Genomic DNA, 24440 nt, shown 5'->3' with positions numbered 1-24440 from the left:
TTTTTTTAATTAAACATTTTAACCCAATTTCCCTCCTCTGTGAAACTTTTGATGAAAAGAAAAGGAATTTCCTATTTAATTAAAAATATCCCCACATATTTTAACCTCTGATTATATTCTGAATCAAACTCAAGTGCAATGAAAATGGCTAAATTCCTATCCAATTATCTAAGCCTATTGTCATATAAGCATTAGTTCATCAAAACAAAGCATCCTTGTTTGGATGCTTCTCTTTCTCTCTTTCTTTCTTTTAAGAAAGTATTCTAGGAAGGAATAAACAAGTCCGAGAATTCACATCGAATGTGTATATCATGAAACTGAAATAGTTGTAAATTCTCAACATTTTTTTTTACTCTCTTACAACTTTGATTTTAGCATTCAATGTCAGCATTCACTGATCTTGGGAGGAAAGGGGAAGAATATTTTCAAGTTTTTCAGGGTTAATAATGATTGTAATATGTACTCAATTCTTAATAAGCTTTAAGCAAATATCAAACTTTTTGTCACTTGCTCTGAGGTTTGCCAATTAACCAGTATTTCTACATTTCATAATAATCTTACTTTTAATAAGATGCAATTTTGTTACAATGGCAATCATTTTTTTATTTTATTTATTTTTGCTGTAGGAAATTTTAGTGTTTTTTTTCCCCCTTCTTTCAACTGCCAACAGTATTTGCTATTCATAGATGTTCTATCTTCAATAAAGTCTATCAAAGTGTAAAACTAGATGGGTATTTTTCTTCCCTTTAAAATGGAATGGTCTTTCATTATGCAGTGTTCTTAGGTGAATTCTCTTGTTTAAGAAGCTGAAATACAAAAGAGTGCTATATTAGTGTATTATTCTCACCACAAACAAGCACTGTTCTGTTGCTACCTGCTTGGCCATTGTTTCTGATTGTGTGTGCTTTGCAGTGGTATTTGGATGGTTTCCTGCTTTCTGCCAGCACAAAAAGGCATTTCTGTTACAATGGCCCCTAACCACACAATGACGGCATTAAGGATTTATGTGGAGGTTTCATTATTTTCTCCTCTTTTGTTCCTTCCAGGATGTCTTCCAAGCGACCAGCCTCTCCGTATGGGGAAGCAGATGGAGAGGTAGCCATGGTGACAAGCAGACAGAAAGTGGAAGAAGAGGAGAGTGACGGGCTCCCAGCCTTTCACCTTCCCTTGCATGTGAGTTTTCCCAACAAGCCTCACTCTGAGGAATTTCAGCCAGTTTCTCTGCTGACGCAAGAGACTTGTGGCCATAGGACTCCCACTTCTCAGCACAATACAATGGTAGGTTTCTTGTGGTCTGTTGTGCCTGCACTCCCTTTTTGCCCAGTCTACTCCTCTAACAGTTTGGCTACAGTCCTTTGCTTTATAGCCATCATCTACTTAATAGTCATATGCCAAGCTTCACTCCTAGCATCTTAGAATCCTTAGTAAATTGGTTTCAGTAGGGAAGTCAAGAAATTCTATTTCTTTTTTGTTTCTTTTTTTCAAGAAGCCTTCATTGTGATACACTTAAAATCTAATCAGAGAGGAAAACGATATGATATTTAAGGATAATGTTAAAATAACACATTTTAAATTAGGCAGCATCAAAGTTAGATGTCATATTATTTCTCATAAAAGATTCTTCCAGATTGAGCTACAACAACATAGTTTGAACATATCTACCACAATAAACCAATCTTTTTCTATTTTTTGCTTTGCCCAAATTTGATTCTGGTTTTCTTTAGATCGCTTGGAATTTTGCAAAAGAATATATTTCACAAAGTCTGTAGTTCTCTACTATGTCTACATTACTTTATAATTTAGTCCTATCCTTACTATTATTTTTGATAATTCAGTAATTTTCTGTTGTACCCCATTCCAGAATATACAACTCAGGATAATTACTCTGCTCCTTCTTTCTGAAATCTGGCTCACTGCAGAAGATTAAGAAGCTGAGTCTTCCTAAGTGAGAGGGAAGAAAGTAGCATAGCATCTTCAGCTTAATTAAATAGCACACACCAAAGAATAAGGCTTTTAGGTCCTTCTGAGAAATTTAGATAAATAGAATTAGCATGTTGGCCAGGTAGCAAGGCACTTACCTGCCAGTAAAGTAACCCTCACCTTTTAAAAGTGGCTGTTTGGGCTAGTTGTCACATTTTGTGGCCTCTTCTCTTCTCCTTCAAGGCCGCCAGTTCTGTTAATTTGAAGCAGATATCACCCATACAAATTTGTTTTATCACACAGTCTTGTACTTTTAAAGGTACCTGACTCTGTTAGCCTTTTTAAATTTTTTCTCCAGGTAATTATTATATATAATAAATGTGCTCAGTACTGAAATATGTCCACTTGTTCATTATTACATTATAGTATATGGAAATAAATTAACAAGAAGAATCAGATATCTTTGTATAGGTATGGAATGGACACTATTCTTTGATTTTCAAATTTGATTTAAATACTCACTCTCATTAAGTCTTATAGGTCAAAATTTCTTTGGGCATTTGACTGTGTGCTAAGATTTTCCCATGAAGAATGATGGTTTTGCAAACATGTATATAGCATTGCCTATATGAGAGGCAAGTGTTTTAAGCACTGTACATGTATTAATACATTTAATCTTCACGCTAATTCCGTAAGGTGTTACTATTCACCCCATTTTACAGATGAGAAAACTGAAGCACAGAGAGGTTAAATGCTTGCTCCGAAACGCAGCAGATAAGTGGGAGAACCAGGGTTTATCCAGGGAGCCTAGCTTTGGACTCCATGATCATAAACATTATGCAGTGCTGCTTCTCTACAAGAGCACAAGCATTTTATTTTCTGATTATCTCTCATTTTGCAAGCTAATTATGTTATCCATAATTCCTTCCTCCAATGTATTTGTGATAGTTAATGCCAATAATTGACCTTTATGGATTTCAATAAAGTCTAGGAAAAGAAAGGGAGAAAATGGTCAGTGCCCAGTTCAACAGTGTAAGGGGTTCAAATTCTGTTTGGCCTTGCTTCACTACTACTATATCCTCTCATCGTTTTTTTTACTATTGTCATGTTGAGAATATTTCTTAGTTTGGGTTTCCTAAAATAGTACTATAACTGTAAACATACAAATTTGAAAAGATGAATGTAAATGGTTATATGATTAGAAGAATGCTACAAAATTAATGGGAAGGTTTGTTTTTTGGGTAGGGGTGGGGCAGAGAGTGCATGGCCTGGAACTCGAACCTGTGTCTCCCACGTGGCAGGTGAGCATTCCACCACTGAACTACCCTTGTAATCTCACGGAGTTGACATGAAATGATACCGTTAGTGAAAATGTAATTATTCAGTTATTAGTGGATAATTCAGTCCAACTAAATAAGAACTGTTAACTACCTGCTTTATCCCAAGTTCTTTGTTGGGCAATATGGAAATTAATTTGAGAAAGACACAACCCTTTTCTTCAAAGCACTTCATCTAAAACATCTAATTCTTAAACTGGGGTCTATGGATCTCCTGATAAATAATGGGAAAAATATATATATATATATGATTATCTGAATAGAGTTATGGTTTTCATCAGATTTTCAAGTGACTTTGAAACTCACAAAGGTTTAGACCTACTTTCTAAGAGTTTGGGTAAAAGTGAATTACATTTTGGGTAAAAGTGAATGACCTTAATTTTAATGACATCAACATTGATAATTTATCTTACTACCTGTATAATTAGTTTCTAAATTTGTTTTTGCTTCAAATATTTCTTGATTCCACCTACTTATGATCTCTTCAGCAGGTGTTCAAAAAGCTTCCTTATGATTTCAAAATTTTAGGTTCTTTTCTTTCCAATCCTTATTCCAACTTCCGTTAGAACTGTTTCCTGAAAAATGACTTTAGATTCCTTATCACAATTTAGAAACTAAGGTGCATCCTTGTTGCCTTCAAGATTTAGTCCAAAGCTCCTTATTTTGGCATAAAACTCTATAAAAACCAGTGACTCTGACTTTAGTCTTCTCTCCTGCCATGAGCCCAATTGCCCATCCTGCAGAACCTTACACACATGTGTAGGAATACACTATATGGCCTTTGAGTGACCCAGCTCTATTCTGGTCACTAAACTGGAGAGTTCCCCTTTCATATTTTGTCTCCCTAGGGAGTCATGGTTCTCCCCTAAGACGGGGTTCAGATATTGGCTCCTCAGATGTTTTTACCGACTTTACAAGGCAGAATGGTCGGTGCATTATTCCTTTTCTATGACACTTGTATTTATCTTTTGTCCTGGTCTACATTATAATTTATGTGTTTATTTGTCTATTTTCCTATATATGTTATATCTCCCTGAAGTCACAGCCATGTATATATTTGTATTTCTGATGCCTAATACACTACAGACATTCAATTCATGATCACTGACTACATAGATGAGTTTATGTGGATGAGCAAATAATAAATATATTTCAGGTAAAGATTTTAAAGAGAATAGATCATGGTGACTAGCTTGATTTTCTAAAAAAAAAATTGAAACTAATATAGAATCTACTGATATAATATGTTAAGAAAGTAGATGGTATGTAATAATAGTCATGCTCTATTAAGCTATTAAGCTAAGATATTTAGCAAATGATTACATATATTTATAATACTGTTCTTCAACATGAATAGTTTCTTTTTTCCTAGATACGAAGCCATTGTCTTATTCACATAACAGGTCCTTTTATTTCAGTAGAGAAATATATTCTCTATTTTTTTTCCCATTCAGTATCTTTGAAAATAGAAACAATGTTTCAAAATATTTATATCAAAAAGTTCAATTTAAGAAAAAAAAGACATGTCATTGCCTGTTTATGCATAACATGCATATTCCATTCTTACATAAAGAGGAGGGAGGCTGGGAGGTTGACATTTTGTATTGCCTGCATGGATCTGAGACAAAGTAAAACTGCTGAGCGATCTTGGTAATCTGTCTCGAAGTTATAGAGAGATGCCTTCATTCTAAAACTTAAGTTGGGGCCCAATTCCTGAGATAAAGGTTTTTACATGACTGTTGCCATTTGAAGATTTTGGAGAATTCGGGACCCTTGTTCAAATTCACGGTATACAAGTGTTAAGGTTCGGAAATGGGTTAAAGACCTAATTCTACCTTTCTGAAGTTCTGTTTATTGCCTCAGTATTTTGGAGAAATAAATCAAGTGCCTACTGAAGGCAACTCCCAAACAGCTGTAGGAGTATGAATAAGACAAGTCTATGTTCAGAACATGAAAGCCAAGTGAGTTTGGGGGCTGTAACTTCAGAGTTTCAGCAACAGGAAAGTATCACTATAATTTCTGGCTCACTTTAAAATGATAGTTCTGATATGGATGGATTTGACAATGAAATAGACTGTGCAAACCATATCCTCATATCAATCAACATGAATATTATCTGGGCGCCAGGAGAGAGAAGAGAAATCAAGAAACAGCATGAGGAGCAGCTAGGGAATTGAATGGTGGCCATTTGGGTGCAGCTTCCCTGTCCGGTCGCACGCTCCGACTGCTGACTAGATTGCTGTTCCTGGGTCAGTTGTGATGTGTAAGGAAAGCCTTGGCCACCTGTGTTTGCTGAAAAGTCCGTTCTTTTTTCTTAAGTCAAAAAGCATTCTCTATCTCAGCCAAATTCTTTTTTTGACTCACTAAGTTCCTCTTGTGTTGAATGAACACTTTTGTATAACTGTTGAGTGACTGTGTCCCAAGACTGATTTAAAATATGTATAGTTATTTGTTTTTAAAACATAATCTTTTCACTTAAAAATAATTTGAAGTCGCTCACTAACAATAGCTGAATTTTTAATGAAGTAGGTACAATGTATGTGTGTGTTGTAACATTTAAAGATCCATTAGATTTGGAAGTACGATGTTGTAATATATTTCAATATCTCATTTAGTGTTTTATTGATGGCACTTTCCCAGAATTGTTAGATAACTCTGGGTGTATAGTATCTTATATGTAATGATTTTGATGTATCTTAATGTGAAAGTGCTTAAACAGTACAGTAAGATGAGCTACCATAAAACAACATTCAATTTAAGTCCGTTCCTTCCCAACGTACTTTGAAAGACGAAAATAGCATCTTTGTAAGTCGATCTTCTATAGAAGTTGTATGTATAACTAAGGCTCCCTATAACAGACTCCAACGTATGGAACTGAACTTTAAATACTGAAAGAATTCATTAGGTGCACATGACAGAAAGCAGCTCTTACTTTCTTAAGCTCACTGCCATCTCTTGGAATTCTTTATTTACCCCAAATAATTTTAATTGCTATATTATAACTGTTTCTTGAAAGGCCATCTATATGTTTTGATCCCAATCTAACAATCGGTTAGCTATGTGCTTTGACATGTGACGAGGATAATGTATGTGTGGAAAATTTGTTCACAAAATATAGGAAAGAAAGGAGAAAAATGTATGTTACTTAAAAATAAGTCACAGAATTAGTGCCTTAATTGTGATATGGTAAAATAGATTCCTGTTTTTATGTGGTGTTTTTTCTAAGCTTCTAAATGTCTGGTGTACCCTTGTGCATCAAACTTAGCATAAGTTATTGTGGTGGTGTAATGCACACTGTTGTGAACCCGAGTGTGGTTATTGTGCCAGCTCTAATAATGAGAATTTCATTGTTTAGGGAGTGCAGTCTCCTATACTGTAGACAAAAGTGTAATTACTTTTGAACGATGTGGAATGTGCTCAGTTTAATAGCATGGAGAATAGATTGAGAAAGATTCAGATAAAGTAAGCTAGGAGGCCATATGTGCAGTGTGGCAGTATGAAATTACGATGGTAGGCAGTATAATTCTACACACATACCTGATTTCACACAGTTTATCTATAAACTGTTGTTTCTGTAAGAGATAGGCTTGCTTATCTGAACAAGGCCAATTCAGCTGAAACAAGGTGAAAGTGGTGACAAGTTTGTATTTGTTTTTTTATGGTAAATTGATGTTTATCATACAATGATATTACATTGTTACAAGCGCTGTTCTGTAAATGCTGTCACCAAATACCACATGAGGCTGTTTATATAGATATAATCCCAGGCTTGTCTTAGAATGCAAACTGTTCAATCTATATATTTGCATTGTTTCAGAAAATTACCCCCAGGGCTGGCAGGAATGTGGAAAAGTGAAAAACAATCCCTTGGGGTCCATCAAAACCACTAGATGTGTTGTACAATAGATTATTTTGTCCTGTTTCTATACACTTCCATTTAATGGCGGGTGAGTGTCTCACATTTATTTAAGAAAACCTTGATTCATGTAATGTCCAAGTACTACATTTGATTTTAAAATTAACTGGGACTTGAGAACTTAATGTATATACTCTCACCTTGAATTAAAAGCTCTGTAGGACAGCTCAGGACACTAAAAGAGGTCTCCCATAAGCATCTTGTGTAAGGCTATGCAGTGATTGACAGGGGAAGAGGCAAGAAGGTCTAACACTGTGGTAATGGGGGAAAATACATTGGTTTAAAAAGGTGGCTTACTGGAATTTAATAATTTTCACTTAATAAGGTACATTGAGGAAGGATTCAACTTAACTATACACAATGATATAGAAACTAGTAACAGCCAGTCTCTTCCCTCATGCAGTTTTCTATATAATATGGGGGTAAAATAAGCACAAAAATTACTATAATAAAAGATAAAATATTAGAACAGCAATACAAGGTAACAAGTGCTAAGAGCTAAGGAGAGTCACAGTTGAGAGCTAATTCGTGGGGATCAAAACTAGGTTAATTTGAAATTATTTCCATACAAAAGAATTATTAGATGCCTAAATATAAGCGTTAAATGCACACTGAATCAATTATGATTAATGCAAGGTCTTTCTACTTGAATGTAGTATTGCTTTCGCCATAAATATTTTTTTTCTCCAAGCAGAGATAACCAAGAAAAGAAAAAAATAACTTTACCCAAAGCACACTATAATGGTCTTAACATAAAATATAAAAGATAACATGGACTTTGTATCAAAAGGGATAAAAACAATTATTGTAACTATTGTGGTTTTAAATGTTTCCTTATATCCTTTATCTGGATGACCACAGTGAGTGCAGTGGAAAGAATGATGAAATACTTGGCTGGGATACTGGAAATAGCAAGGATACTAAGATGCAGTGCTAGAAACACGTTTGAATGGTTTTCCTGACTTCAAGGAAAGGTATCATCTTTTGTCTTGTTTGTCACACTCAGACCTGGATAATAGGATCATTTGTATTTGGAAGTTAAAATTAATTAAAAAGTTTGTTTGGGAACCAAACCTCCCTCAGCATGTTAAAGAGATTTTTTTTTTTTTTTCGGTTCTTCCTTAATTTCTTCCTTTGATCCTTTTCCTCTTTTGCTCTTCTTCATCTCTCTTTCAATTTACCCCCATCAGAAAACATTCTTAATGGGTCCTCTTGTGGGTCTCAATAGAGCCATTATCAGAAAGGGAGACAGGAGAGGAGAATCGGCACCATTGTGCTCTAAAATATACTTCCTTCTTATTTGCATATCTTGCCTCTTGGGGTCTGCCAGGCCTTCCTGTAGTCAGCTTAGCTTTCTCTTACTGCATGTTGATTAATAAATAACAATTAGTTTTATGATGATATTTTCACTGGTTTTCAGCAAACAGAGGCAGGATAGGGAGCTCATCACAAACTATGTGTTTCATTGATTTATCTGAGATTATATATTTTTGAAATTTTTCTTTCAAGTACCAATGATTAGTATAATTGGTAATTTTATTTTTTTATTTTATTTTATTTTTTTTGCATGGGCAGGCACCAGGAATCGAACCCGGGTCTCCGGCATGGCAGGCGGGAACTCTGCCTGCTGAGCCACTGTGGCCTGCCCGTTAATTTTATTTTTAATGTCTTTATTTGGCAAAACAAGAATTGGAATCCAATACAGACTTCCAAATTATTTTTTGAAATTATGCTTGTCAGTGAACTCAAATGTCTGTGAACTAGTGTTTTAGCAGATACCTGTCTTCTTTTTATAGCTTTTGCTAGCTTCCATTTTTAGCTATTTCACAGCATTTGTCATTATTTTCAATAAATTCTTTATTGTTTCTTTAATCCAATGAATTGTTCCTGTCTTAAAATTTCTTTCTTAAGTTTGAGATTTTATAGATATTGGTAAAAATAAGAAATAGAGAGTGGAGATCATTTACATAACTAGAAAGCAATTTTTATGTTAGTGTCACTGTACTAATAATTTAATTTGGTGATAATAGCAGTCTATTTGTCACAATTTCTTATTTTAAACATAAAAGGGACAGTTAACTATAAGAATCCAAAAGAGGTTAAGAGTCTCACAATGTGGGTGCCTGATTTCTAAGAATTGAAATGAAATCTGTAAGGGTTAGTAACAGTGTCAATGGGCTCTCAAAAAATTTCAAAGAATGCTTGCAACATATTTCCTCTTGGCCATATCAGTTAGTTACAACTGCCTATTGTACTTAAATAGGGCAAAGTGTTCTTTGTATAGCAACATCTTTAAAAAGCATAACCATTAGCATGTCATTTTGCACTTAAGAAAGTAAGTCATAAGAATAGTATAAGGAACATTGGCTTTTCATTTTAATATCTTTTTTCACATTATATTGATAGTTAGACTGATAGGTTTTAAATTGTTTGATTTATAAGCAAATATCAGGATTTTGAGGTAATAAGTTAATAAAAATGAAAGAATTCAAAATATGCATATCTCAGTCTAGAGAAGAAAATAGGAAAATAAGGGGAGAAAGTACTTTCAAGAGAAATAATTCCTTAAAAGATGACACTCTGAACTCAAACTGCTTAGAACACTATGCTGCCACATTAGGACCACTAATAATATTAGGTGTATTTAAATAATTTGGTTTATCCAAAATGTCTAAGATTCTCATAGTTTGTACTGGCACTAAAGCTGGAATTAAAACTGAGTTCATGACAGTATCTCCGTTTGCTACCAGTTTTGATCATCTTGTGCCATTTTTTTTTCTATTTCTTTTTTTTTTTCAAAGTAGATTATATGTTTTATCTTTATTCGTCTATACGGGGGGTAAAATTCTTAGGTATTTGAAATGAGAAATAAATGTAAATCTAACAAGTTGACAATTGTAATCTGTCCATTTGGTTTCATATTTCCTTTGTATAAGGCAAAAAGCTTTTTTTTTTTTAATTTTCATAGACCATTTTTAGGAATGCTCCCTGGGAGCAGATGAGGTGTGAATATGAGGAGAGCAGCCTTGGCCAGCTCTGTGTCACTGACATCACATGATAAAGTAAATGAACACGAGTGACTGGATTTTGCGTCTTACTTAGTCAAGGCTGCTCGTGTGGCAGCAGAGTAAACAATGTTATCATTATATAGAGAAGTAGTGTTTAATTCAGTGTCTTTTCTTAGCTCTTAAAAATCCAGCCTGTCTCAAGATAAAATAGTTAATCTTGTCGATATCTCTCAACTAGAAACGACTATTCTAAAGGTTAATAAAAAATTTTAAATGGGAGTAGTATATGAAAAAGACAGGGGTATAGCTCCAAAGGTACCATTAAGTAACTTTGTAGCTATATATGACTATAAAATATGTACCATGTAAAAGTTCAAAACCTATATTCACGAGTAACAAAAATAACAATAGCTTGCAGGGTCATACTTAATAATGTACTAATTCTGGTGACCATCTCTCTGTCACACTCTGAAAACATACATTCTGGGTCGGGGGAGATTGCTTGGCTATTTTCAGTATCCATCTTCAGGTTTTGTGGCAGTGGCTGGCACGTTCCACCCACTAGGGACCCAGAAGTCTGAGTGCATGCTTCGTGTGTCTCTGAGATTCTGATTTCCCTGGGGTCATCAGTAGAATATAAAAAGCAACTTTGAAAAGCTTGTGCGAATATATCTTAGAGCCAATCTACAGTCTGATAAGTGCATCTCAAATATAGGGAATTTCAAATGATCAGTGCTCTTTAGACAAAAGTGTATAATATTAATAATAATAGGAATGTTTAATATTTCGATGTACCAGGCACCTTGCTTTTTTTTTTTTTTATCTCAGCCAACCCTATATCAAAACAGTGAGTTCATCAATTGCAATTATTCCCAATTCACGGGTGGAAAACAGTACTGACTGATTAAAGTGACTTGCCTAATGAGTGATAGAGCTGACATTCATGACATCAGAGCCCAAGCCCTTAGTAACTGTGCTTATGCCTCTCCACTCTTACAAACATTAAAATCATTTTAATAATGTATTACAATAAACACTTTAAAAAGTCTTTAGAAACACTTGTAAGGAATACAGGTACAGCAATTTTTGCTTAATTGTTTATTATTTTACCTTAACTCAGAGACAGCTGATTTTATCTTTTTAGCTAACTTTAAATGGCCCAAGAGCTTTGATTAATTCAAAATATGTACTCTAAGCTCCACATAGGCTGTTTGGCAATATATAAGATTCCAAAGGATCATTTGCTAACCTTTTCAAGTAATAATTAGTATTTATATGTGTTCTGGATAGAAGAGAGTTGGCATTGCAAAGAGGCTTAAGCACATGAGCCCTAGTGACAGAATTACTGCGTAATCAAATTACAAGCTCTGCTGTTTGATATCTATATGGCATTTGGCAATTTGTAGAAATTCTAAACTTTCTGTACCTTAATTTTTGCCATCTGTAAAATGGGGGTGATAACAATAGCATCTAACTTAGAGAGTGCTTGTAATGTTAAAAGAAGATAATATAAATAAAGTACTCCACTGCCTGGCATGTAACAGGCATTCAAGTAAACATTAGCTTTTAGTGAAATCAGTGCCTAAAATGTGTAAGTGCTGTGATCTAGGGAAAAAAAAATTATATGTCAGATGCATTCATTCTTATAAAGTTAAGTTACTAACAAGACTACTTTAAGCTAAAGAAAAACGCTTTTGAAATAAGAAATGAAAAATAAATCCCAATCTCTTGTCACAGAAAGTTTGTGTGTGTGTTTGTGTGTGCGTGCGTGCAAGCACTCATGCAGTTTTAACTATTAAAAATGGGGTCATTCATTCACTCCAAGATAGTTAAGTATTTATGAAAGACTAGTTTTGGTAAGCATCATTTGGCAACCACATTTTTCTTAATGTTACTAAAGCTGTTCAGCAGCAGCAGTCACTACCACTAGACCACCAGAGCAGAACCTACCTGCGCCAAGTCAGAATAGCATTTTGATAAGATTGTGGGATGTTTAATGCAGTAGTAAAGAGCCCAAACTCACAATCAAACCTCTAGAGTTCCAGACCTAGTTCCATATCTGACGAGGTGTGTGATCTTTTTTTTGTTCGTTTGTTTTTTGCATGGGTAGCCACCGGGAATCGAACCCAGGTCTCTAGCATGGCAGGCGAGAACTTTGCCTGCTGAGCCACTGTGGCCTGAGGTGTGTGATCTTGTTGAAGTTTTGTGGCATCTTCTCTGCCTTAGTTTTCTCATCTGAAAATGAGAATAATAATAGAGCCTCCCCATATGTAGAGGTGTTGTGAGAATTAAATAATGGAATTCTCATATGCAGCTTTGAACAGTGATTTGCACTTACTAAGTACTTAAATTGTATCGTTCTCAAATAGTTTGTACTCTGTGGCCTAATAACTATGAGTTACCAGAACAGACTGTGTTTTCTTTTGGGCTCGTGAAAAGTCAGGCTTTCTTTTTCTTAACCTGGAGAAATATTGCCTGAATTCCTTTCCCATTGTAAGTGGTTCAGTATTCTTACCAGCAAGCTTCGCCAACATCCTTGGGTGTATCTCACCTTGAACATGTGAGGCGAACTCATTTAAAGCAGAAAGTTGTAAGGTCTGCGTGGGGAGACAGCCTGTCTCTATCACCATCGTGTCCCTAGACTCGGACACAGCGGCTGACACACAAGTAGTCCCGTTGGTGAATGAATGTCTGAAATTCCTGCACTCCTATAAGAGTCTTTGAGTGTAACTTTCCCCACTTAAATGTTGAAGTAATAATACTTTCTTCATAGGTAGTCGATGCAGTCATTAAATGAAATAATGCTCTCACACAGTGCTTCCCATATAGTGCCTAGTCATTAATGTCGGCTCCCTTTCCCTCACCCTTCTCATCCTCCCAGCCCAACTCTCTAAATAACTCAGAGAAAATCACCAGCATTCTTTTTTCATCATATATTACCACTTCTCCAAATAGTTTACCATCAGAGGAAAACAGCAATATCAATACAACATCACAAAACAGAACAATATTTTAAAACAGGATATATTTTTAAATTGCTTACATTTCCTGCATAAACATCCTACAAGGCTACATAAATGAATTTCTTTTAAGACATGGGTAATGAGGCTCAAGGTTGTTACTATGGTTTTCTTCATATATTCTCTATTTTTTAATGTTCCAATCCATTTTTAAATTCCTATTTGAATTCGGGAATTATAGAAGGTACAGTGAAGTACCCAGTCCTCTGTTAATTATTGTTGTTTATTGCATTTTGGTCCTTTGATCCCAGATTGAGATGAGGTAAAAAGAATGTGATATGTGGAAGAGGCACAATACAAGTAGATTTTTGTATAGCCAATCAGAAAGCTGAGACGTTGCATCTAAAACTGATACACCCAACCAAAATACGTGTATCTCCAACTATTAATTTTTGGTAATCAAACATGAATCTCTGTTTCACTGGATAAAACTTTGACTTGTCACTTTCCTAATGTGCTTTATGTGATCTTTTTATTTCCTATCATATAAACTCTTCCCTGTTTGATATATTCTCTTCAGTGATTATAATCATTTTTATTTTATATAGATATAAACATGTTTTCCCTTTTTTATTTTTATTTTTTTTTAGATATGGTGTATTTGGTTCATACAGAGAGAAATACAAAGATGACATTTTTTATCTTTGCATGAGCGAACACTAGGAATCAAACCCGGGTCTTTAGCATGGCAGGTGAAAACTCTGCCACTGAGCCACCATTGCCCGCCCAAAGATGATATTTTTAAAAAATGCACTATCGTTCAGTTTTACGTTTTCATGTTGAAAATCCTGAATATCTCCAAAAATGTGCCTACCTTTAAAATTGTATAGTTTTATTACTAGATTTATACCAATAAAGATACATCTGCTTTCCTAGGGATAATCTTTATGCAGAAGTTAGTAAGACAAGCTTTGAAAACTATCATTCCTAGAAAAATAAACCTCAAATCATGAGACATCAGTTTAATTGCTCCCCTTGACAACTTAACACGACATATTGAAATATAAAAGCTGATGCAAGTGGGATCAATGGATTATCTAAGTCCCTGTACATCTTCTCTTAAATTAAGGGACTTGACAGAGCGTTTGTGAGAAGGGTGTGCATTGTGTGTCCCTTGTCATGTGCAGAATATTATCTTTGCAGAGATTGGTGCTGAGTGGGTGTGGTCTACCTAGACACGAAACAGAGAAAAAAAATAAATCGGGAGGGAATAAAAGGGAAAAAGAGGGGGCTAAAAGAAGAGGGATTTACATGTGCAAACTCAGGGGGCTTTGTCATAGCAATTGTATAAAGTGATATACAGTGCAAATCGACTTGAGCAAGTCCCCGGATAGCAGGCGGTTTACAGCCTCCACGAACAGAGATTACTGCTTTATCTTGTCATACTAAATTAACACGGCAGCGCACTGTTAAACAGTGGTGACCTCTTCATCTGGGGAAATTGCTGCCTAGAAGAGAGATGGTATTTAAGTGTCTCTCTCGCGCATTCCTTCTTATACCCTTAAGGCATTTTAAGATTAGGCTGTAGTCATTTTTTAATTATTATAGAATTTTTATATCATGATGGCAATAGATAGGTTTTAATTAAATCAAATGGCCACTTTGGGTAGAATAATATTTCATTTATCCAGTGTTCTTAAATATGGCATGTCATCTTTCTACATTGGAATTAGGAAAATGTTTGCTGTCATTTCATTTTAATCCTTTATTATTTGCTGTTCTGCAAATAGCCTATTCATTTGTATAAGAGTTAATTTCTATAGTTTAAATACAAGTTGATTTGAAGTTACGATATTGGGGAAATAATGCTCAGACACATGTTCTCTCCCACTAGTCAGGCAGAAGGATAGCTCAAGGGAACTAGCCAAGGGGATATGCCTTAAATAGAGATGCCCAGATTACTTCCATCTTCCCTTGCCAGATATGGCTTCATTCCCTAGATTCTTTTTTATTTCTTTATTAAAAGCAGAGGGAGAGGGCAGTGCACCAGTGGCTCAGTGGCAGAATTTTCATCCGCTGTGCTGGAGACCCAGGTTTGATTCCCAGAGCCTGAACATGTAAAGAAAAAAAAAAAAGAAGCAGAGGGAGAGAGGTGAGAGCATAAGATTAATTTGCCTCACTTTTCTGCCAGCCTGCAGCTATTCCTTTCATATGCTTTCTACATTCTACATATAAGAACTGGACTAGCAATTTTTCTACCCCATCTTAAAATGTTCCTAAATGCAATCAGAATCTGATTGGAATTGGAAGTGTTATTGAAATTTAAATCAAAGAAAGGGGCAAAATAAAACTTGTAAATATCATAATATGGGCACTTATGTCCCCGGCTCAAGATGAACCAATAAATTCCTCTACATCCCTAAAGCATAACTCTGTGAATGACTTCCTTCCTAACATATAGAACTACTTAAAATTGTTCCTCTTTGCAGTGCTTTCCTGTGTCCACTTTTTGAGCTACAGATGCTGTAATTCTAGTATTAAAAGGATGGGGGTCAGTTCTCCAGTGTCCTGGATTCAAGGTTGATACTTTAGGAGGATGCAAAAGACTGTTTAGAAATGGGACAATGCATTTTTAATTCTTTCACAATAAGTTACTTCCTTCTACCTACCCTTGCCCACCCTCATCTCCAACTTTTTTCCAAGTTGGGATGTTGCCTAAGCAGTGAAATATAAAACAAAATTTATTTTAAGAGTGATCTGGCTTGTTAAGTCTTTCTTTTGATGCCATGGTCCAATACTGTTTGAGGAAAGCAGGGTTTTTAATGTTAAGGTAGTTTGTTTATATACAATATTATTATAAATATGGTATTTTTTCAAAGAAAAGAAAAAAGATCAACATTTCTACCAAGTTGCATTTATATGCTATGTTTATTTGGGAGCTGATATTAATGAATGATGATTAAAATCAGTCTTTTCTTCCTCACTCTCCCTGTTGATAATTCTTCTTCCTTCATTTTTCCATCAGGTTAGATGCATTAACAGCTCTTTTAGTTCAAATAGGTATTGACTAAATAACCATTCTCTTCTATATTTAACTAATTCTAACATTGAAAAATAATTATTTTAGTTAAGTTCAGGACTTAGAGAGAAGATGATATGACATTATCAGAGATTTTGAACTTTCTCCTATTCCTCACTGCCAGTTCCCATTTATTTATTTAAATATATATTTAGGGTACACAGGTAGTTCCGTGGTTAGAATGCCTGCCTTTCATGCGGGAGACCCGGTTTCGATTCCATGCACCCGAAAAAACAAATATATATATATATATATAATGAGTACTGTGCATACACGTATACTAAAACTTTGAAGGATTTCTTCCAAATAAAGTGTGATTTGGATATAAGAAGCCATGTAGTACTGATCTAATATTACCTCTTACAGAACAGCAACATGTATAAAATGTAATAGGAAAACCCTGGCAAACTTCACTATCATCCCTAACTCAGAGACACTGGGGGAGTGTGGGGTTTAGGGGGTGGGTTTGGAGGGAGGAAGGTGCAGCCTGAGGGACCAGCAGCCACAACTACCAGAAATAAAGAGTGGTATAGAGCCTTATTCTGGGAATGGATGCTTACAATAAGCTGACACTTGAATACTAGTAATTCTCCTTGAGGAGAACTTAAAATTCAAAAAGTTAATGTGATACAGTATTTTCCCACAAAAAGTAGAAGATCTAAGGAGAGAAGAGAAGAACATAATAAGCAACAAACAAACAAAAGAGACCCTCTAAACAGTTGTCAATTATCAAGCTAAATATAGGGTTAACTTCCCTTTTAAAATAAAAGTGTTGTCTGGATTTGCTTAAATCTGGTTTTACAATTCTTACAGACGACAGCTATGAAACAAAATAATGTCTTGAAAATGTTAAAAGTAAAAATACGTTTATGGTATGTGAATGAAACTCATCTCAATAAAACTGTTTTTAAAAAGGTGAAAGGAAGTGTAAAAACAGGCACCCCAAGACCTAAGTCAGATACAGCATTATTTTCAAAGTTGAATCAGTTCCCTTAGGGTAGTGCCATGAATATATACACTAAATGAACTATATAATGGAAATTGTTAATTTAGTATATTGAACTATAGAAAAGCAAAAAATGTTATAAATATGAGAAGATATTGTGACAGAAACACAACTATACTGAAAGATTTTAAGGTATAATTTTCTTTTTGACAGATGGATTAGACAGATCACAAATAAAGATGGGATATGATATATATAGTTAATGAGGTTGATTTACCATTTATCTATATAGAGATCAATTGAAATTTCAAGACACTACACTACAAAAAAATTCTTGTGTTAAAATAAGAATCATTGTGGGGCGGGCCACGGTGGCTCAGGAGGTAAGAATGCCTGCCTGCCATGCCCGAGGACCTGGGTTCGATTCCCGGTGCCTGCCCATGTAAAAAAAAAAAAAAAAGAAAGAATCATTGTGGCTCAGTAGGCAGTGTTCTCGGGAGACCAAGGTTCGATTCCCAGTGCCTGCCCATGCAAAAAAACGAAAAAGAAGAATCAAAACTCACTACAAGTTGGCTAACAAATAACAGAATGAATATTAAATACACAAAGTTGCATGAAGTTATCAAAGTTCTAATATCATACAAATTTATAACTTCAGATGCTCAGAAGGCTTTGAACAGAACCCAAAGAATATAAGAAAAGAAACATGAACTGAAAAAATTAGACAAATTGTCCCCACATTAGTAAATGAAAAAGGTTAAACACAAATACACAAAATTAGAAATTATAAAAAGTAATGTTATTATAGACACAGAGATAAAAATTAATTTATTATAATATATTCTAGCATTATGAAAATTGTGTTCTAAAGAGCACATGCCATACAATGTCCTATAACAGATCTATAATCATATTGATTTGAGAAGCATGTAATAATGTACCCCACTTTTAGATGTTCACGTTCCACATTGGTATAATAAAGGTTCTGAGAAGTCAGTCCTATCATTCAGAAAACTGTTTAACTTTATTTCACACAATATTTCCCAAATTTAATCAATCATATAATCCTTCTCTATTATATGTCCTATTAAATAAAACCCTGGGAAGTAATATGCCAATGCATACATGCTGTGTATTATTAATAACTTTGAAAATTTTGTTGAAATGTCAAATTTTATAGGATTTACAAAGGAAGTAGGAAAACTAAAAAGACAGTTTATAGCAGAAGTTTTTTTTTTGTTGTTTAATTTAATGTCAATGAACAACCTCCAAAAACAGCACCTATAAGTAGTCAGCACTTATAACTATTTTCAACTTTCAAGGAACAGAGAATTCCCATGTTGTATAAAGGTATTTTTACCCAAAAAATAAATTAATAAATTTAAAGTCTTCAAATTAGCCTAACTATAATACCAAACGCTAAAAACCAAAAACAGAAACAGAAAATCAGTCTAGTCTCACTTTAAATATAGCATTTTCTAAATAAAATATAGAAAGTCTTTTGTGCCTTTTGTTAGGATAATGCACAGTGACTAAAAAGAGTTAATTTGGAGAGTTTGGTGGAAGGAAACATATTTTAATATAATGTAAAGTAGGTATCAAACAGCCACTGCTCACTGGGTGACTGGCCATATCCTGCTTTCCTGCCTGTATGTGTCAAGTTTTATTAACAGAGCCACATGCCCATTCCTTTACATTTTGACTGTAGCTGCTTTCATGTTACAATGACAGAGTTGAGTGGTCCATAGAGAAAGTCTGTGACCCACAAAGGTGAAAATATTTATCTGACTCTTTACAAAAAATTTTATCAACCCCTGGTCTATATGCTCACTGAGTTAAGGGAAACATTTATATGATTATCATGCTCAGAAAGGTGTTTCATAAAATTCAATATGTTTATTAAAATATTTATGAATAGTTAATAGAGTGATACTAGTATCAATCTCAAACCAACAACTGCTTTAAACTTGATAAATTTACATGGTTTCCCTTTAAACACATGGACAGGTCAGGCTTGCTCACTTGTCACTGCTTTTATTTTAAATGACATTTTAGCAGTTTTTTCCATGCCTCTCTCCATCCCTTCTTTCTTCCCTCCCTCCCTCCCTTTTCCTTCCATCCATTCATCAAGGAAAAATAGTGGGAATTTTTAATCCAGAAAAAACAGTAGGGATTTTCTTCAAAAGTTTTTTAAGGGTATTCTAGTATAAACCTTTAGGCAGACAACTTTTTATCAGTTATAGACAAATGATGTTTGCTTTAATTTTTGATAATTTTTTTAGAAAGGGCAATTTATAATTTTTCTTGATAGTACCTCTTTATGTGTTGTTTTTAAATCAAAATACTCTGCTTCATGATTACTGAAGAAAACCTTTTGCTTTGTTTTAGGATGACTTTCACTTCCATGGACAGAGAAACCCCACCCCACCCCCAACCCCCTTTAGCCTTTAGTTACAGTTAGAACATTAGGTAAGCTAATCAATCTCAATTTAAGATGCAAAGCGAAAAATCCCCTATCCTGGAGTCATAGCCTTAAGGTAGCATCAGGAGATAAAATGGACCAAATTGGTAGTTTATACTCAAACCTTTTACTTTTTCTAGAATATCTGTTCAGGGCATGTAAAGCCTGAGCTGCCTTTGGATTATAACTATATATGCACTCAACGCATTTATATTGCCTTTTCTCTGCTTCCTTTGATACTCAGTGGTTTGAGGTGGAAACAGTACACTAAAGGATATCTATTTCTGTATGAGGGAGTTTGCCTTAAATTCAATCTGAACTTTCAGAATATTTTCTCACTATTTGTAGGGCTAATCCTTTCCCTTAAAACTTCCTAATGTTTTCTCTGGAGGGTATATTTACACTGACTAGAGTCCCTGAACTCACCTTACCTTGTGCCTCTTCGAATTCAACTTGGGATTTAGACGCTTGGTCCTAATGTCATTCAGTATTCGTTCAGCAAGTGTCTGTGAGTGCGTCTAATGGACCAGGCATGATGTCGGTGCAGGGACTCCAGTGGGTTAGGAAACCACTCTGTGGTCCTTGCCCTCACAAAGCATACAGTCTAGTGATTCATTTATTAATTTTTGATATATTAATTTTTATAATGTCCATTGTTTGATATGTTAATGTATCTTCATGCTGAATTAACCTGAATAATAAGTCACTTTATTAGCTATTAGTTATCATTTAGTTCATTTCCCAATTTTGTGCTACAGTCATTCCTAGTAAATGAATCTTTAAAATTATAACATGAGTGGCTTAAGAGTGAATTAATAAATTCCTTATCTTTGCTATATATTTTTTTTTTCAAATTCAACCTCGTTCATTGCGGCAATGGTTTATGTTTAGTTATTGTTGAAAGAAACATTCATAGGCATCTGTCTACTTCCCCCGATGTAGAAGTCACTAATATATAGTCATTTTTCCTCTGCCAACGATAGGGCCTTTTTATCTCTCCATGTAATTCATTCCTTTCTTGAAGAATTTTTATAATTATTAATAATACTAAGAAGATGAAGAAAAGAGGAGAATAACAATAGCTACTTTGTATCAGATTCAAAATTAGGTGCTTTATACATGCTTTCATTAAATCCTTACAAATTAGTAAGTGTATATGTTCATATAAAAAGAAAGGTATGTTTTTAACATTGAGCAGCGTGAAATAGGTGGGACCAGCATCTGAATCCAGATTTTATTACTCCAAATTTTGTGACATATTTACTTAGTCTGCTCTCCCATGATTCTACCTTTTAGTCTAAATTCCCTACTAAATTACTTCTTATAGTATTTTGAATTTCTCTTCCACTTTAACTGTTTTACTATTAAGGTTTAGTAGTTATTTAAATAATAAAAATTAATTAATAAATTGAATATTGGTTGAAACCTATTATGTCTTCACTAAATTTTCTTTTCCCATTCCCTTTCATTTTAGGTGAATTTAAAAAAATCAGTAACTGTTTTATTGACGCTGCCTCCTATGTTGCAGAGGCTTCTAAGAGCAGCCATTTATAGTCTTTCTGTGTATGGTGCTTCAGTGAACTTCCTTGCCTCATTGTTAGCACAGGAGCCATCACTCAAGGACAAAGTAGCACCGTATTGATCCTCTCATTGCATAGCTGTAGTTTCCGTTTATTTGCCAATACTAAATAAAAAAAAATATTTAAAAATCATTTTCATGAGAATGTTCACCTAAGTATTTAGGTGAAGAAATAGTATTTTAAATCTTACTGGAAATGAATCATCTTCAGGTTTCCAGGCCGAAGAAAAATTATCCTATTTTTGCCTTTTCTTTCTGATATGATTTGGCTTTATACATTTTACCGTGCTTCTTGCTCATTTCCTGGTTTTTAACACAAGCAAATGTAGTTTTGTGAATCCCATCTTTCAAGCACCTAATATAATATTTTCTATTCAGAATATCCACAAGAAAAGCCTCACTTTACCTATAAGTTTACCAAAGAGCCTTTGATCAATAGTATAATCCTTCTGTTGAAAGTCTTTTATAATTAAACTATCTTAAAGTGTTTTATTTAATAATCAAGCTAAATATCGATATCATCATCAGCAGTTAACCACGTGTGGCTTTTCAGACTTGCTTAGTTTGAGTTCTCTTGAACAAAATTCATCCATATGTGTTTTATACACCCTTTCCACAGCAGTGACAAATCTTTATCAGTAGACTCCTATATATTCTTTGTGGCAAACTACAGAAAATGATTTAATCTTAAGCAGAAATAATAGAGACTTGATTTAAGGCAGACTATAGCATGGAAATTAAAGTATGTGCAAAGAATTTGCAATTGAGGTATTGGTGAGAATGATTTCCTTTGCTGTCAGACATGCAAACTGGTACTTTATAATGAAGGTTTATTAACGTGTAACCAAGTGGTTTATTTTATTTTTGGTGTCAGCAATGACACTGCAGTTAATTCTGGAAACTGGAATCAAATGTTTAAAGTTATTGATTTAATGAAAAGAACAAATACTGTATCTGAGCTACATTGAAAACAATTTTAGATTATTAGCTATATATACTGTAATTTTTCAAAAAGAATCTTTTCATTTGCTAAAACCTTATGTAAGGAAAGTAAAATATTAAACTAAAATTTGCTAATATTTTATAGGTTTAGAGTTTGAGAGCAAAGGTCATTTTGACTATCTATACAATTGGTGAAAACATTTCCTCTTCCTGTCCCACCCCCCACCCTGCCCCCAATCTAGATTTAATTGATCACTGAAGATGAGGGCAGTCTACCAGGGATATTTATCACCCACTTGTCCTTGGATCCATTTGGCTGAAATGATGACTGGCTAGGTTGACCTTCTTTTCTTGCACAATTCCATACACATCCTTAAGAAGTCTTTTGAAGACAGCCATCTTCTCAAGTGCTCTATAATTATGGGCATATAAGTAACTTTGTGATAGAACCCTCAAGCTGTATAGCAAATGATTATCAAATAGTCCAGCTAAATAGTAGTATGATCATAAAGCTTAACTAAGTTAATTGTGATTTTATAGTCCAAAGAAAATCAAGGAAAAAATTTTAAATGTAGATTACCTAAACAATTTTTTTTATAGTTCTGCCAGTCTGACCCAGAAGAAATACATAATTTTAATTTTTTGATAGTTTGTTTCATACTAAATTATAAAAACACTGCATTTTCAGGACTTTTAATGACAAATGATATGACTTCTGGCAGAAGAGAAACTCCCTGACTTATTGTATTTTTCTGTGTGCATGTGTTTGTGTTTTTGAGTCTATGATAAAAGCTCATAAAATCATCAGTCAGCAAGTTTAATAGAAGTAGGCAAACATGTATGGAAACGGAAATGGACAATCAGTGAGAATAAATGTAATATAATGCCATGTTAAATCAAACTTCATAAAGATGTTACACTGCCACAGGTTCTTAAAATAACCACTAGGCAAAGAGAAGACAGTTAAGAAGAAACCCTACTGTTAGAGACAGGTCATCCATTAGATACTGCAGGAACAGTACCCAGAGCCCACAATTCTTTTCTGAGCTTATGAAAATATTTTAATTTCTCTTAAAATCCAAAGGAAAATTAGAACTTTTAGGTTAAGGAAAATATTTTCACATATATTATGATATTTGTTTTTATATTAAATATTAATATATTTATTTATTTTATTATACGCAATATTGGTATATATATGTTATAAAGGAAGCAGCTAATGGAGGCAAACATGCTTAGGGTTCAGGAGAGTCATGTTAGGGCCCTAGTTATTTAGGTAAAACACAGAAACAATATTGGGGAAAAAAAGTTAAGAAGATGCTTTTTATATAGAGCTCCTACCATTTCCTCATACTGTGTCTGAGTCTGAAATTGGAATGTTATTATATCATGATTTTAGTAGCTTAAATCATGATATTGGCCAACCGACCAATATTCATCTCTCAACTAATCCAAAACAAAGATCCAGTTATTTTGCATTTTAGACTCATGTTAGTTCATTTATATATTGCATCAAATGTAGCAATTATGCATATAGATGAAGATTTTCAGTAAACTCTATGTTATGCCCTTTAAAAATAAAACAAAAGTCAACAAAATAGATGTTAATTTTTGCCATTTTTCTTTCTGTACCCTTTTACTTCTTCACTTTTTGGGTAGTTCATTCAAACATAATGAAACAAAAGCTGACATCAGAAGAAAACCTTTGATTATATGAAATTGAGACTTTTAATTTAATATCTGGGCTATACTAGGCATGTAGTTTCCTTAAATATTTCTCTCAACAATATAGTTCAGTTTTCAAGGAAAATATATTCCTTCAAAATTGTATTTTTAATTTAAATAGACACAGTAGTTTCTTCATCTAATTTTGAATAGTTAAGTGTTTCTTTTACATTTAAGTAGCTACCAGATTTCCATGGTGGACAAGGGGATTTTTATGTGATCCCTGTAATTATAAAGAGATTTTCTTAGTGAGTGAAGTGCCTCATTTAGGCACCTCTCCTGGAAAAAAAAAATCATAGTAAATCTTACATAAATAGCAATGATGAAAAAAATTGAAAAATCAGTACACCCAAAAGCCATAGCTAAGAAATATGAATACAGAAAACAATCCAGAATGGTATGAATACAATTTGGAATAAAATTTAGTGGCAAGTGCTGTTTTCATGTGCAAACACCTAGTCTCCAAGCTAAAGTGAAAAAGTAGGCTGAACTGTTACTGTTCGGTTGTGATAAGAATGTTAGATCTGTAATGCAATAGACTCTGGTGTTGGACTATGGAAATGATAT

The 24440-nt window shown here is 34.1% G+C and overlaps 1 protein-coding gene across 29 annotated transcripts in view; it reads left to right on the top strand.

Annotated features, from left to right (window-relative positions):
- SOX5 (SRY-box transcription factor 5) overlaps nt 1-24440 on the top strand; it is a 1211684-nt gene that overhangs the window by 864682 nt on the left and 322562 nt on the right. For 27 of the 29 annotated variants that reach the window (XM_077170289.1, XM_077170313.1, XM_077170300.1 and 24 more), the window contains one exon: nt 1047-1278. In XM_077170289.1, coding sequence (XP_077026404.1) covers nt 1047-1278 — 232 coding nt within the window. The remainder of the gene's footprint in view (nt 1-1046; nt 1279-24440) is intronic. The other 2 variants (XM_077170291.1, XM_077170292.1) reach the window with 1 other exon arrangement.

The sequence above is a fragment of the Tamandua tetradactyla genome, chromosome 7 (assembly GCF_023851605.1).
Source record: "Tamandua tetradactyla isolate mTamTet1 chromosome 7, mTamTet1.pri, whole genome shotgun sequence".
Classification (NCBI taxonomy): Eukaryota; Metazoa; Chordata; class Mammalia; order Pilosa; family Myrmecophagidae; genus Tamandua; species Tamandua tetradactyla.
Note: the sequence above shows the minus strand (reverse complement) of the source record. Positions and strands in the feature narration are given on the sequence as shown.